The sequence below is a fragment of the Vidua chalybeata genome, chromosome 27, assembly GCF_026979565.1.
Source record: "Vidua chalybeata isolate OUT-0048 chromosome 27, bVidCha1 merged haplotype, whole genome shotgun sequence".
In the NCBI taxonomy this organism is placed as follows: domain Eukaryota; kingdom Metazoa; phylum Chordata; class Aves; order Passeriformes; family Viduidae; genus Vidua; species Vidua chalybeata.
In genome coordinates this window covers 841,720-854,867 of record NC_071556.1, presented here as the reverse complement: position 1 = coordinate 854,867, position 13,148 = coordinate 841,720, and the positions used below count along the sequence as shown (strand labels likewise).

Below are 13,148 nucleotides of genomic sequence, written 5' to 3'. Positions count from 1 at the left end.
ACGCAGCATCCCCAGGGAGCAGGGCAGGAGGGTGCGCAGGGATGGTGCTCCCATGCCCCCATGGAAAGCTCCTTTCTGGCAGAGGCTTGGCAGCCACCGTACTGAGGAGGGCACGGCATGGCCGAGGCCCCGCAGCACCCGACTCCAGCACGCAGCAGCCGTCCAGCTTATCTCTTTACTCACAATACACCCGTGCTCTCGGCGCATCTCCCAGCACGAGCAGCAGCGTGCCCCAATGCAGCTAAAACATCCCCCCAAGTACTCCCTACAAAACTAGAGCTTTCCGTTCAGTTTTGTTTAAATCTGCAGAATTAAAAAAAAAAAAAAAAAAAAATGGAAAAGGGAGGGGCTGTGGAGAAAGGAGGTGTCCAGCTGGGCTGTGGTGGGTGGCCAGGTGGCACAGTGGAATGCCTGAGTCTCAGCCAGGTCCTCAGCTGATCTTGGTGCCTCAGAGAGGCAAAGGAGCTCTCCTGGAGTGCTTCCCCCCAGCCGTGGGGTCCTGCCAGCACAGCGAGTCGCTCCCCTGACACCACCAGTGCTGGGTCAGTGTGGGGAACAGGCAGCCCAGCATCCATCCCTGCCCGGTGCCAGCTCTGGTCCTGCTGAGCACCCGCTGTCCTCCCTCACCCGCCGCGGGGTCGAACCAGTGCCGGGGCAGGAGAGTGGCTGGGGAGCTCGGAGGGGAGCGTTCATCAAATGGGCTGCCAGGTCTTGTCAATGGTCTGAATGTGCTCCTTGGCTTTCATGCGGAGTGAGGCGATGCTGGAGCTCCTCTGGTCCACCTCCTCCAGCGGGTACTTGTCCACAAAGGGGGTGCCGCACTGGTAGGGCGCGGGGGCCATGGGCTGCATGCCCTGCGCCATCGGTGGGGGGGTGTTGAGGAAGGAGTGCCCAGCATAGGGGGCCTGCAGGGCCTGGGGGGCTCCCATGAAGCCAGGGATGCTGTGGACCGTGGTGGCACTGGAGATGGGGGACGTCAGCCATGGGTCGAGTGGGAGGGAGTTGCTCATGGGCCCCACGTTGGGGGTCATGGGGGGGCGGTTGAAGGAGAGCACGGGGGTGTCATGGAGTTTCATGGAACTGGCCTCCATCTTCTCCTGCCTCCTCCACTTGGCTCGTCGGTTCTGGAACCAGACCTGCGAGGTGAGAGCCAAGGTGAGCTCATTGTGCCCAGCTGGACCCTTGCAGTGTGCCCCATATACTGTGTCCCATGCAGGGTGCCCCATGTCTCTGCCCCCAGGCAGGGTGCCCCGTTCTGCAGTATCCCATGTGGGGTACCCCACAGGGAGTGCTTGAGGTGGGGGTGTCCCATATGAGGTACCCCATCCCACAAGGGCTGTCCTACAGGGCTCCAGCACCTCTGCCAGACCTCTCCCACAAGCCCCAGAGACCAAGGACATCTCCAAGGTGTGGATGTGAGAGGTGTAAGCACACAGCCCTTTTTGCTCCATGGGAACCTGCATCCTGGTGCTGCAGACTCCCAGCAGTCCGTGGGACAATGTTATCCAACCTTCCCAGCCCCTGGGTCTCAGCTTTTATAAGTTAAACAGCCACAGTTGTGCCAAAACCAGCAGGAACAACAGGGACCGGCAACCCAAATCCAGCGGGGACGTCTGGCCCCGTGGGAACTGCTCATTAAAGTGCCGGTCCCCATGTCCCCAGAGCAGCACAGGGCACAGGGGTCTGCTGCAGGAGGTGAAGGGGAGGAAAGATGAATGGCTGGGTGGGAAAGGGGAGGGTTCTATGGGCTGCTCACAGCTGTTGGTGGACACTGAGCTGCAGAGCTCAGCCTGGAGAAAAGGAGACTCAGGGGGGACCTTCTGGCTCTGCACAACTCCCTGACAGGAAGGGACAGCCGTGGGGGTCGGGCTTTGCTCCCAGGGAACATGGGAGAGCACAGGAGGAAACAGCCTCAAGCTGTGCCAGGGGAGGGTTAGGTTGGAGATTAGTGGAAACTTCTTCCCTAGGGCAGTGGTGGAGTCCTCATTCCTGGAGGGACTTCTAAGACGTGGCACCTGGGGACATGGATTGGTGGTGGCCTTGGCAGTGCTGTGGGACCAGTTGGACTCTATGGACTCAGAGCACTTTTCCAACCAGAACGATTCTGTGATTCTATGAAACTGGTTGTTGCTCAGAGACCTCAGCAGAGGTATCTCTATGGTTTGGACCCCCACAAAAAAGGCTGCATTGAGGCTGAGGCCTGGAGAATTCAGTTCATTTGTTTGGGGGTTGCTGCTTTCATTCACAGTGAGTTTGTTACTTCAGCTCCCTGACCCTGTCTCCCTCCCTGATCTCACCCCATCAGTCCAGGCATGGTGGGAAGAAGATTGCTGGGACCCCAGGCTCTTTCCAGGCTCTGCTGTCACTGCATGAGCCTCCCCAGCCCCACTACCTCACCAATCTGCCCTGCTTCAACAAGCTTAAAACCCTCAAACCCATGAGGATCTTGTGCTTTCCCAGCCCAAAAGCCTGGAAGGGGCCACAATCAGCCAAGGTGGGTTTTACGGCTGCTTTCCCATGTGAGCAGCAAGAGGGATGGGAGCAGCCACCACCAGAAGGGGGAAAAATTTCTGAAAACCGTCTCTGTGCCCTAACGGAGCCTCTGACCCATGGGCCCAACTGAGACCTTGTAAGTCAAACTGGGACCCCATGGAGGAACAAGGCTCAGCCATGAAACCCTATCCCTGGCTTTGCTGGGAGCAGCTGGCTCTGCAGATGCCACTCCCATCTCGAGCTGTAGGGAAACTGAGGCACAGAAGGAGGCATTGGCACTAGAGCTGAGAGCTGAGCAGAGCTCTCTGGCACCTTGGGGTCCCTCTGCCACTGCTCAGGGACAGATCCAGGGGGCTGGGGTGTTGCCCTCCCTACCTGCACGCGGACCTCTGGCAGGTTGACCTTCATGGCCAGCTCCTCGCGGCTGTACACGTCAGGGTAGTGGGACTTCTCGAAGGCGCGCTCCAGCTCATGCAGCTGGTACGTGGTGAAGGTGGTGCGGTTCCGCCGGTGCTTCTTCTTGGGCTGCTCCTCCTCGGCGGCAGCCGGTGGGGTGCTCTCGCCGTCCCCTGGCTTCCGCAGCTCACCCAGGTCCCCCTCGCACTTATTCAGGAACATGGTGGCACCTGCAGGGGCACCGCAGAGTTAGAGGGGCGTGGGGGCTTTGGGTCCTGCATGTGTCCCCAGCCCAGGGATGGGTGGACAAGTAAAAGGAGGATGGGAAGGTAGGGTGGCCCTAGGAACAGGTTATGCAAAGGCATAATCCTCTCTGCCACAACAGAGGATCCCAGGGCTGTGGTGTCCTGGGGGCTGATCCACAGTCCCAGCGACTGACCCGGGGTCCTGGGGACTGACCCAGAATCCAAGAGATGCCGCACACTTGGCTCTGCTGTCAGATGCCCCTGGGCCAATGAACCTGCTGGTGCTAAAAGTCAGATTTCCTCTAAAATGGAGGAATTTATGAAAGTGCCATCACAGAGAGCCAATCTGATCTCTCTCTGCCCTGGCCTGGAGGGGACGGCTGGGTTAATTCCCTCCTTCCTCCCCAGCTCCTCTTGTCCAGCCTCTTCTGTGGTGAAGGCTGGCCCTGGAACGCTGGAGGACCCAGTGTCAGTCCCCAGGCTGGGCAGGAGTGACGCGGCACTGTCCCTCAGCTAATAACCATTTTGGTGACGCTTATAAGCATTTTCAACCCTCGCAACGTTTCATCTTTAAGCTTTTTATCCGGCATCTGAAATCTTCCTGCAGTATTTGCAGGGGATTAAGGGTCTCTTTCCACTGGGAGGATGTCGGCAGACATGGAAATGGGGCAGAAAACCGTAATCCTGGGGCAAGGGGAAGGCACTGCATTGCCCAGACCCGCCAGCAAAGACTCACCTAATGCTTCAGTGGGAGTGGGGAGGGAAAAGAAGAGTGGGCTCATGCTGGGAGGGCGTAAGTGGGGGTCCTAGAGGGCAGCAAGCAGGGGCTGGGTGTTGGGTGTTGCCAGGCTGCACACACAGAGGTGTCTGTGTGGGGGTGCTGTGTGCGCACTGGGGGCGTGCGCTGTGTGCCTGTGGTGGCTGTGGCCATGCCTGTAGCTGGGCAGGGGCTCAGGGGTGCTCAGGGGTGCTGCCAGTGAGGCACAGGTGTGTGGGGGGAACATGTGGTGGGCTGGGCATGCGGCAGAAGGTACAGAGCATGTGCATGTGCGGGGATGGGGGTGTGCGGGGATGGGGGTGTGCGGGGATGGGGGTGTGCAGGGTGGTTTGTGCCACACAGGAGCAGTGCCAGGGTGCAGTGCCTGTGTTCCATGCACACAGCACATGCTGTGCGGTGTCTGCACTGCTGCATGCAGGGCACAGTGTGTGTGTACAGGGCTCATGCAGGGCGTGCACGGCGCCATGAGTGTGCAGGGAGCACAGTGTGTGTGGGGCATGCACAACCTGTGGGCACAGGAGCTGTGGGCACCCAGTGTGTGCAGTGTGTGCAGTGCACATGGCACAGGCAGCAAAGGCATGTGCAGAGCCTGTGGCACACACCATGGAGTGCAGCACATGCAGTGTGTGCATGTGTGTGGCAATGTGCAGTGCCTGCCTAGCGTGTGCTGTGTGTGTGTAGTGCAGTGCAGCCAACACGAGCAGTGTGTGCCTGGTGCTGCTGTGGTGTGCTAAGAGAGTGTGCTGTGGGTGTGTGGTGTGGGCAGCATGTCCAGTGCAATCAGTGTATGCCCAGGGGCTGTGTGTGCAGGGTCTGCAGGGTCTGCAGCGTGTGCAGTGTCTGCAGCATGTGCAGCATGCGCAGCGTGTGCAGTGTCTGCAGCGTGTGCAGTGTCTGCAGCATGTGCAGCATGTGCAGGGTTTACAGTGTCTGCAGCGTGTGCAGAGTGTGCAGGGTGTGCAGGGTGTGCAGTGTGTGTAGGGTGTGCAGCGTGTGCAGTGTCTGCAGCATGTGCAGGGTGTGCAGTGTGTGCAGCATGTGCAGGGTGTGCAGCGTGTGCAGGGTGTGTTGCACACCCAGTGGGTGCTGTACTCCCAGAGGAGTGCACATGTGGTGCTGTGTGTGCAGGGAGTGCAGCACGGTGTGTGTGCCTTTGGGAGCTGCAGGCCCCCCTGATGCCCACAGCCCTTGCGGGGTGTCTGTAGCCCCAGGGGCTCTGGGTCCAGCCCAGCAGTCTCAGGGTGCCTCAGGGGAGCCACAGGTCAGGGCAGAGGTCTTGGGTGCTGCACCCTGGGGTGCCCCAAGGCAGCGGTGGCGGGCGGGCTGGGGGGAGCAGGGGCCCTTTTGTCACTGTGTGAGCATCACAGCATGTTCTGGGGTTGGGGACACAGGGAGGGCATGGGGTCCCCCACTGCCATCCTGGTCTCACTTACCTGCTTCTCATTTGCGCAGCTCCACACCTGCAAGGAGAGGAGAGAAGGGGGCTGAGCACCTAGAGAACCCTCCTGGGGCACGGACCCCCCAAGGGACCCAGCACCCCATCAGGATCTCCATCTGCCTTGCCCAGCCATGTCCCACGGTCCCATGGAGCAGTGGCGGGGAGCCAGAGCTGGGGGAGAGCTGGAAGGAGCTGGAGCAATGGGAATGGGTGAGATGGGCACTGGGGGGATGAGCGAGAGAGGCTGGGGGGGGCTGGGGATAAGATGGGGCAAGCAGGAGAAGAAGAGGGGCAGTGGTGGGGGGACAGGGCTAAGGTGCAGAGACAGAGCCCCATGGTTAACCCCCTGACACCATCAGAAAACAAGAGGCAAAAACTTCCCAAGGAGCAGCCAACGCTGACCTGGGAGCACAGATGAGCCAAGAACAGCAGAACACCGGAGCAGCAGTGACCCAGCAGCAGGGCGGCACCCCAGACCCTGCGGGATGGGGGCAAGGGCAGCACCCCCGCCCCAATCTGACTCGGCCTGGCTGGGGGGCACAGAATGTCCCTGAGTGGGGAACAGGGGGCATTACAGATCAGGCTGGGGGGGCATCAGCACCAACCAACCACCCCATTTTCCCCATCCTCCAGGGACTGGCCTCAGGACTCCCAAGATTTGCCAACAGTGTTTTGGGAATCCTGCCTGGAAACAGGCCACGCTGAGCTGGGGGTGGGGAAACTGCTAAACTCTGGCTCCTGAAGGACAGCTTCCTGCAGCCACTGCCATGCTAGCAGCAATTTTCAGGTTTAAGCCCTTAAACTGCAAAACTCTGCTGGGAACCATAAGGACCCAATACCCCCCTCTCCTCGATGCTCCAGCCCATGGTTTTCCTGCGAGGGCTGCTAGCTGGGGGGAGGGAACAGCTGCTGGTAAAGACACCCAAAAAAAGCAACAGAAATGACATTGAGCCCTGGTCAAAGTCGGTAAAAATCCCTCACTTCCTGAGCACTGCAAAGCAACAGAACATCAGTGAGGACAGGTGGCCTCCCCAGTCAGCAGGGGATGTAGAAGAGACAGTCCAGGGACAGCCCCACCTTCCACTGGGACCCCATTCTTTGCCTTTGGAAGCCCATCTGGGCACCAGAATTTGACTCCCTGGGCTCAAGCCGCCTGGGATGGGTGGTCGGAGCATGGGTGGCTCCTGCCCTGGCTCTGTGTGATTCAGGGCGAGTGACATTGGTGGGCGCCCATACCCGCTCCTGAGTCCCCAGGGAATGGCACCAGCCCCGTCCCCAACACCAACCCCAGGCACACCTTGGGGACACCCACTCCCTTTCTCAGCATCTTCCCTCAGCGCTTTGTCCCGAATTGGAAAAAAACAGCGTTACCTGCTGGCCCCAACTCGGCTTTTCCAGGAGTATTTAACTTTGCTGGTCCCTCCCGGGAACCAAACAAGCGGCTCAACCTCACCAATCTTGCAGCTTTGGCAGCCAAAGTTGCCTCTAGTCTTCTTATTTGTCACAGAACCGCCGTGCTAAGGCTCGGGAGAATCTTTATTTAGTGTTGCAGATGTCACCAAGGCACCGCAGATTGGAAATGAGTCCAAAGGATTAAGACGAGGTTATTAATTGGAGGCCTTCCCCTTTAAGAATGATTGACAGTTACTTTCTGGACAAGTAATTGCTCTAAATGTCCCCCCAGCACGGGTCCGGGGGGGCAGTGGCGGACAAAGCCCCGAACTGCCTTCCCCACTCGGATTGTCTCCCCACAAAGGCGTCCTGCTGGAGTTTGCCGTGTAATCCCCTCATTACGGGCGAGGAGAAAGAATTAGAAACAGGGGGAGCGGAGAAGAAAGGATGGAGGGGGAGGGGGCAGGATTTCCTTGGACTGCGGAGCCTCTGCCCCAGGGACGGGGTCCGGGGCAGATGCCCCAACCTCGGTGGGATGGGGATCCTGCAGTGATGGGTGTTGTCCCCCCTGGACAGGGATGGCGAGCCTGGGGGTGGCCCTGTGACAGCGTGGGTGGCCCTGTGGCTCCCAGTGATGCTGCCTGCAGAGCCCTGCCCATGCAGGGAGCAGAGTTGGGGACAGGTGTGGGGACAGGGATGGGGACCAGGCATGGGGTCCAGCTGTGAGGACCCAGGGTGTGGACACAGTCTGGGGACCTGCTCTGGGGTCTGGCTGTGGGCCCAGGTGTAGGGACCAGCCATAGAGACCAGCCCTCCTGAACAGCCTTGGGGACCTGCCTTGAAGACCAGGCAGGGAACACTCATGGGGGCCAGAGCAGGGGAGCAGGCAGGAGGGCCAAGTGTGGGGAGCAGCCATGGGGCAGTGCCCATGGGGACCAGGCGTGGGGATGAGTCATGGACAGGGGACTGAACACTAGGGCCAGGCATGGGAACACCCTGTGGGGATCAGCTGTGGGATCCAGCTGAGGGGACAATCCCTGGGGGGTGCCCATGGGCCCTGGCCTAAGGGAGTGTGGGACAAAGGCAGCCAGGCTGAGGGGCAGGGCTACCATTCTTCTCCTCCCCACTCCCACTGCTGCTCCTGGGCTCCAAAGAATGATGGAAACATCATGGTAGAGGTCCTGGGCTGTGCTGGGGGATGTGCTTGGTGCTACCCACAGCCCCCATCATGTGGGATGGATTTTGCCCTTTTCTTTCTTTGCTCACTTTTACTTTCTCCCAAAACCATCTTCCTGCCACCTGCAACCGCCGCCACCCCCGGGCCTGTCTAGGCTTCCTCCTACTCCCTTCCCCTCCTTGCCACGCTTCCCCTTTCAGATGGCAAATGTCACTGTGGGGGTTTTGGACCCCAGCACCCTGTGCCAGGTGGCTGCTGGCCCCTGAGAGGGTCTGTGCCCTCCCCACCAGAGCTGCTGGTGGCGAGACCCCGCAGCCCCCTCTGTGTCCTGGTGTGGGCCCTGAGGCCATCCCGTTGTCCCGCACTGGGGTTGTGAGGCTTCACCTGCTCTGTCCCACACCTCTTTGGGGACTGTGTGGTGTTGTCTTGGGGATGGCATGCCACTACCCTGGGGACAGTGTGCCACCACCCCAGGGGACAGGCTGGGGTGCCGTCCTCACTGCCCTGGGGACAGAAAGTCCACACCCCAGGGATGGCACGACCTGCACAGGCAGCCCCTGGGGATGGGGTAACAGCCCTGTGCCATGCAGCGCTGCAAGAGTGCAGGGGAGAGCAGGGAGCTGCTGCCTGCAGAGGTGCTGGGGACATCCCTGGGCAGGGGTGATGTGTGGGGCAGGGGCCATGTGTGGGGCAGGGGTGCAAACTGGATCCTACTTGCCCGGATGCCCATGCTGGCCACTGTGATGAGTGCAGGAGCCGTGTGCCCCACACTGATGGCCCTCAGCAGGTTTCCCCAGGGTGCCCCATTGGCCCGGGGGTGCAGGGAGGTCCCCAGGGTGCCAGATTTGGGGGCGGGGGACGGCCCAGCTGCCTGGCCCCGGCGCTGGGCGCACCGTGCCGGCCCCGCGGCTGCCACAAGGTGTTGCCTCGCCCGGGGGGAGGCAGCAGGCTGATTTGCCAAATGATTATAATTGCCTTTTAGGAGCAGATAGCAAATTGATTTGCTTCCTTGTCCAAGGCCCGTAATCGCTTCATCACTTTAAAATATTAATGCTATACTTCTTTGCTAGTTTCCCAATTACCCTAATTGAAGGCAAATTGGTTAAGAAGGTGCAATGCAGAGTATCAGGGGGTTTAGTTCACTCAAATGACAGTTTTAAACCTCCCTAATCCTATTAGCGCGCAAAGCTGCTAACGCTTAGAGACGCTGCGTCAGCTTACCGGGGCGGTGGGGCCGGAGGCGGGGGTCGGGCCGGGGGGCGGCCGGGGGCCTCCAGCCTCACGTGACCAGCTCGGCCGGGGATTTATCACTTTTTTAGTTCATTAAGAGGCCTTTGGCAGGCGGGGAGGCAGCAGGGGTGACCCAAAAGGGTGCTGAGCGGGAGGCAGGTGGCAGCATGGGGAGGGCGGGGGGGCAGGACGATTAGCCAAGGAGACCTGGCGGAGGGTCCTGACCCGAATCCCAGCTGGCGCTGGGAGTCCCCATGCAGCCCCACTGGGAACACTGGGAGAGGGCTGCCCATCACAGCAGGATGGGACCCTGATGTGGAGCGGGGATGGAGGACTGAGGTGGTGCTGGCAGAGCTCGTTGGGGACCTCAGTGCCACCATCCCAGCAGCTGGCACTTGGTGGCGATGTGGGGTGGGATCAGCGTTGTGCTGGGCGACTCAGCTGCTAACACCCTGTCAGGATCTTGGCGAGGGACTGGCGTGGCACAGGCGGTCCCATCCCAAGGGTAGGGATTGTGCCTGAAGAGAGAGTTCCTAAATTCTGAAGAAAAGCTGGTAAACGGGGATGAGACAGCAGGGATGATGAAGTCAGCAGGGACAGTGGGGCCACCACACATCCCGAGGCTCCCCGGTGTCAGGCCCAGCCTGTCTCATGCTCCTTGGGACGCTCCGGCAGCCACCAGCCTCCGGACCGGTACCCGGAGGGGTTCCAGGGGGAACTGGGCACCTCGTGCATCCGGGGACTTCCCTGCTCCGTGTGCTCCAGCTCCTCAGCGGCGGCTGAGCCCGACGGCTCTGGTGGCAGCGCTGAGCTCGGTGACAGCTCCCAGCCCACCCGCGCTGGATGCGGCCGCCCCCTCCCAGCCCGGCCAGCGCGGCCGTGGGCAGCCCGGGCAGGGCCGTCCCCGCAGCCTTTCCGGAGCAGATGGCAGCGGCGTGGGGAGGATGGAGGCGGCTCAGCGCGTCCTTCCTTTCATGCACACACAGCGTGATTCCCGGCGGCTCCGGCTCCGGCGGGAGGTGCTGCTGGGGCCAGCGCTGGCCGTACATTTTACACGGGTTCAGCGAGCTTAGTCCTCGGGGACAGGCGACTCAGGAAGATTAGACCTCGCTAAAATAGGCAGGTATTAGTGATCTCAGCAGCCCCCGGCCTTCCGGCGCGGCAGCATTTAAGCCAGCGCTGCTGCGGAGCGCCCAGGGCAGAGTCCCTGGCGGGGCAAGAGGCAGCCGGGCACCCTGGCCCAGCCAAAGGGATGCCCCTGCTGCCCGCACTGCTCGAGCACGGGAGTAAATGCTCCTCACCCGCTCCCGGTGCTGTCCCCAAGGGGTAGCCAGGGTGATCACTGGCTCCCAGTGGGAGCTGCTGCAGAAGGGGGGACGGACCCAGTGGCCAAGTGTCCTGGGCTGGTTGGTGGCTCGGGGGACATGGGGCAGCCCGGCTCCAGGACTGTCATCATATCCCCTCACCAACCAGGACAGGAGCTGTGTGGGTGCGGGATGTGGCAGGACGACCAGAATGGTGCTGGCAAATGCTGAATTTATTGAGCCGAATGGTGCACGGTGCCAGGTCTGGTGAGGGGGGTAACAGTGTCAGAGACCTGCCCCATATGGGCAGGAGCACCCCGAGAGGGACTTGACCGTACCGGCTGGAGGGGACCCAGGCATTCTGCACCCCTGCACACCCTGGGAAAGCAAGTGGGAATGGTTTTGGGGGAGAAAACCCACGCCTAATGTGTATTGGGACCCGCACCCCCAAGTCAAGGCACCCAGAGCCTCTGCATCCCGTGGCTCCCGGGGACAGGGGCTGCCGATGTCACCTGCGGCGGGGCGGGCAGCGGTGCTACATCAGAGCGCACTTCTCCCTAACCTGATCCACGCCGCCCAGAGCGCGGTCCCGCAGCGCCGGCAGCTCCACCTGCCGCAGCTTCGCCAGGAAGGCGAAGGCCCCGGCGCTGCCATCCTCCTCCTCCTCCTCGCTGTGCACCATGGCTGCCAGGTCCTGCGGCAGCTCCACCGCCCCTCCAGCCATGTGCACCTGGGCGTCGTCCCGCTCGTCCTAAACGCGGGTGGGAGAGGGTGTCGGGTGGGGACAGACGCGTTGCCTACCACGGTGGAGCGGGGACGGGGGACAGCGAACAGCCAGTCCCAGGGTGCTGGGGACACGGCGGGATTCCAGGACTGTCCAGTGCCAAACTCGGACGCTGGATGGACAGTGGTCAGCAGATAGAAAGAAGGAGACAGTGGCCATCTGCTGCCCTCTTCAGGAATCCCTCCAGTCCAGGGGAATACGGCAGCCGGGGGCCTGGGGCTGTTCCGGGAGATGTAGGGTCAAGGGGAAGCCCCGGGTCCGCAGACAGGCTGGTTCTTACCTGGGCCAGGTGGTACTTGTCTCGCAGGTGCATCCGCACCGTGGCCCGTTCTGCCTTCCTCTGTGCAAACGCCTTGTCCCGCTCGATCCTGCAGCAGGTGCCACACCATCACCCTCTCCTCACTGAGCCCCCCAGGACCACCCCGACCCCGATCACCCTGGTCCTCCTGCAGAGCGGGTCTAGGGCAGGAGGGAGAAGGTCTGAGACCCACAAGAGGGTTCAAGTGGGGATCTGGGAGCAGGAGCCACATTCTGTCCACCCAGCTCAGCACCCAGATTCAGAGGTGGTTGATAAAGGCGCCCATTGCAGGGACTCACTCCTCCTGCAGCCTCTCATCTCCCTGATGCTGAGCTGCTGGGCTCCTGCAGCACCTGGTCCTAGGGAGGTGGGACCCGAATCCAATCCCATACTGACCCCCATTCCCCACCCTTGGCTCCAAGGGTGCTGGGTGGAACCACCCTGTGGCTCTGACATTGGGGGTTCCCCTCGTCACCTGTGGTGCACGAAGGTGCTGTCACAGCCCTGTGCCAGCCCCTCCATGGACCTCCCATGCTGTGGGGGAGACACACTGAAGGGCCCCAGCTGCCTCCCTGTCCCTCTGTCCCTGTCCTGTGCCACCCTGGGGAAAGCCCACAGCAGGTGAGATCCTGATTCTGGAGTGCTGGGGGACCCTAGTGACCTGCTCAGCCCCAGCAAAGCCTTACTTCTCTTCCAGCAGCTGCCGCTGGTACTCCTCAAACTCCTCGCGGGCCACGCTGCTGGGCAGCACAGCCGCCTTGTCATCCTTGGGGGCCCCCTTGGGTGACTCGTCCTTGCCCCCCTGGAAGCTCTTCAGGGCAGACGTGAAGAAGGAGGCCATCGTGGGTGGTGGTGGTAGCTCTTGTCCCAAGGTGCCCACCGGGTCCCAGTGCCTGCAAGGTCAGTGGGACCAGCCCCAGGGGCACCGCGGATCAGGGCGGATTAAGGCATTAGGAGGGGAAGGCACAGCCAGGGTGGAAGGACCTTCCCTTCGCTGCACCCAAGGGTGCTTGCAGGGGACAGTGGCAGTGCAGGGGGACAGCAGGTGCTGCCACATCACAGTGATGGGGAGTTGGAAGGAGTCATCGACCTGCAGCACTGGGTCAGGCTGAAGTACTCCCCATGGGTCCAAAATTGGGTCAGCACCCATGGGGCCGGGGCAAACCCTGAGGAGAGCCCCATGCCGTGGGCACCCAGAACCACGCACACAGGGGGATTGGGGGTGCAGGAAGTCAGCACAGAGGAGACACAAGAGGATTAGCCAAAAAAACCCAGTCGAGGGTCAAAAGACTGGCAGCAGATGAGGCGGTGGCGGTGCACACCCGCCCGCGGCAGCCCCGTGCCCCCACTAATCCCTGCTCCACCCAGACTCGAGATTGCTCGGCAGCCTGCGGGGCTGGGGGCTCCCCACGGCTGGGGATGTGCCCCGTGCCCGTAATCTATACGAAAGCAATTCCCATACAGCCTCTGATTAAAGCATAATCCCCTGCTGCACAGAGCCCTGATGGGAGAGGGGCTGGATGGCATCAGGGGTTCCAAGGGCCAGAGCTCCTGGCCTCCCCAAAGCCTTTCACTGGGCTTTGTCAGGCTCCAAGTGAGAGATAGACCTAATT

At 61.3% G+C, this 13,148-nt stretch overlaps 2 protein-coding genes across 2 annotated transcripts; both read right to left on the bottom strand.

Moving 5' to 3' along the window:
- Positions 1-594: 594 nt before the first annotated feature.
- RAX2 (retina and anterior neural fold homeobox 2) lies at positions 595-3,111 on the bottom strand. The gene is made up of 2 exons (XM_053965989.1): positions 2,869-3,111; positions 595-1,136 (listed from the first exon to the last, which is right to left on the bottom strand). The coding sequence occupies exons 1-2, from the start codon at positions 3,109-3,111 to the stop codon at positions 693-695; spliced, it is 687 nt and encodes a 228-aa protein (XP_053821964.1). The 3' UTR covers positions 595-692.
- A 7,622-nt stretch (positions 3,112-10,733) lies between these two features.
- LOC128800765 (complexin-3-like) lies at positions 10,734-13,103 on the bottom strand. The gene is made up of 3 exons (XM_053966197.1): positions 12,222-13,103; positions 11,518-11,605; positions 10,734-11,204 (listed from the first exon to the last, which is right to left on the bottom strand). The coding sequence occupies exons 1-3, from the start codon at positions 12,374-12,376 to the stop codon at positions 10,989-10,991; spliced, it is 459 nt and encodes a 152-aa protein (XP_053822172.1). The 5' UTR covers positions 12,377-13,103; the 3' UTR covers positions 10,734-10,988.
- Positions 13,104-13,148: the final 45 nt, after the last annotated feature.

Coding starts and splice junctions, on each gene's coding strand:
- RAX2 (XM_053965989.1), bottom strand. CDS start 3,111: ATGTTCCTGAATAAGTGCGAGGGGGACCTGGGTGAGCTGCGGAAGCCA. Junction 1,137..2,868: donor TGCCAGAGGTCCGCGTGCAG/GTAGGGAGGGCA, acceptor CTCACCTCGCAG/GTCTGGTTCCAGAACCGACG.
- LOC128800765 (XM_053966197.1), bottom strand. CDS start 12,376: ATGGCCTCCTTCTTCACGTCTGCCCTGAAGAGCTTCCAGGGGGGCAAG. Junction 11,606..12,221: donor CGGCAGCTGCTGGAAGAGAA/GTAAGGCTTTGC, acceptor CACCTGCTGCAG/GATCGAGCGGGACAAGGCGT. Junction 11,205..11,517: donor ACAAGTACCACCTGGCCCAG/GTAAGAACCAGC, acceptor ACCCGCGTTTAG/GACGAGCGGGACGACGCCCA.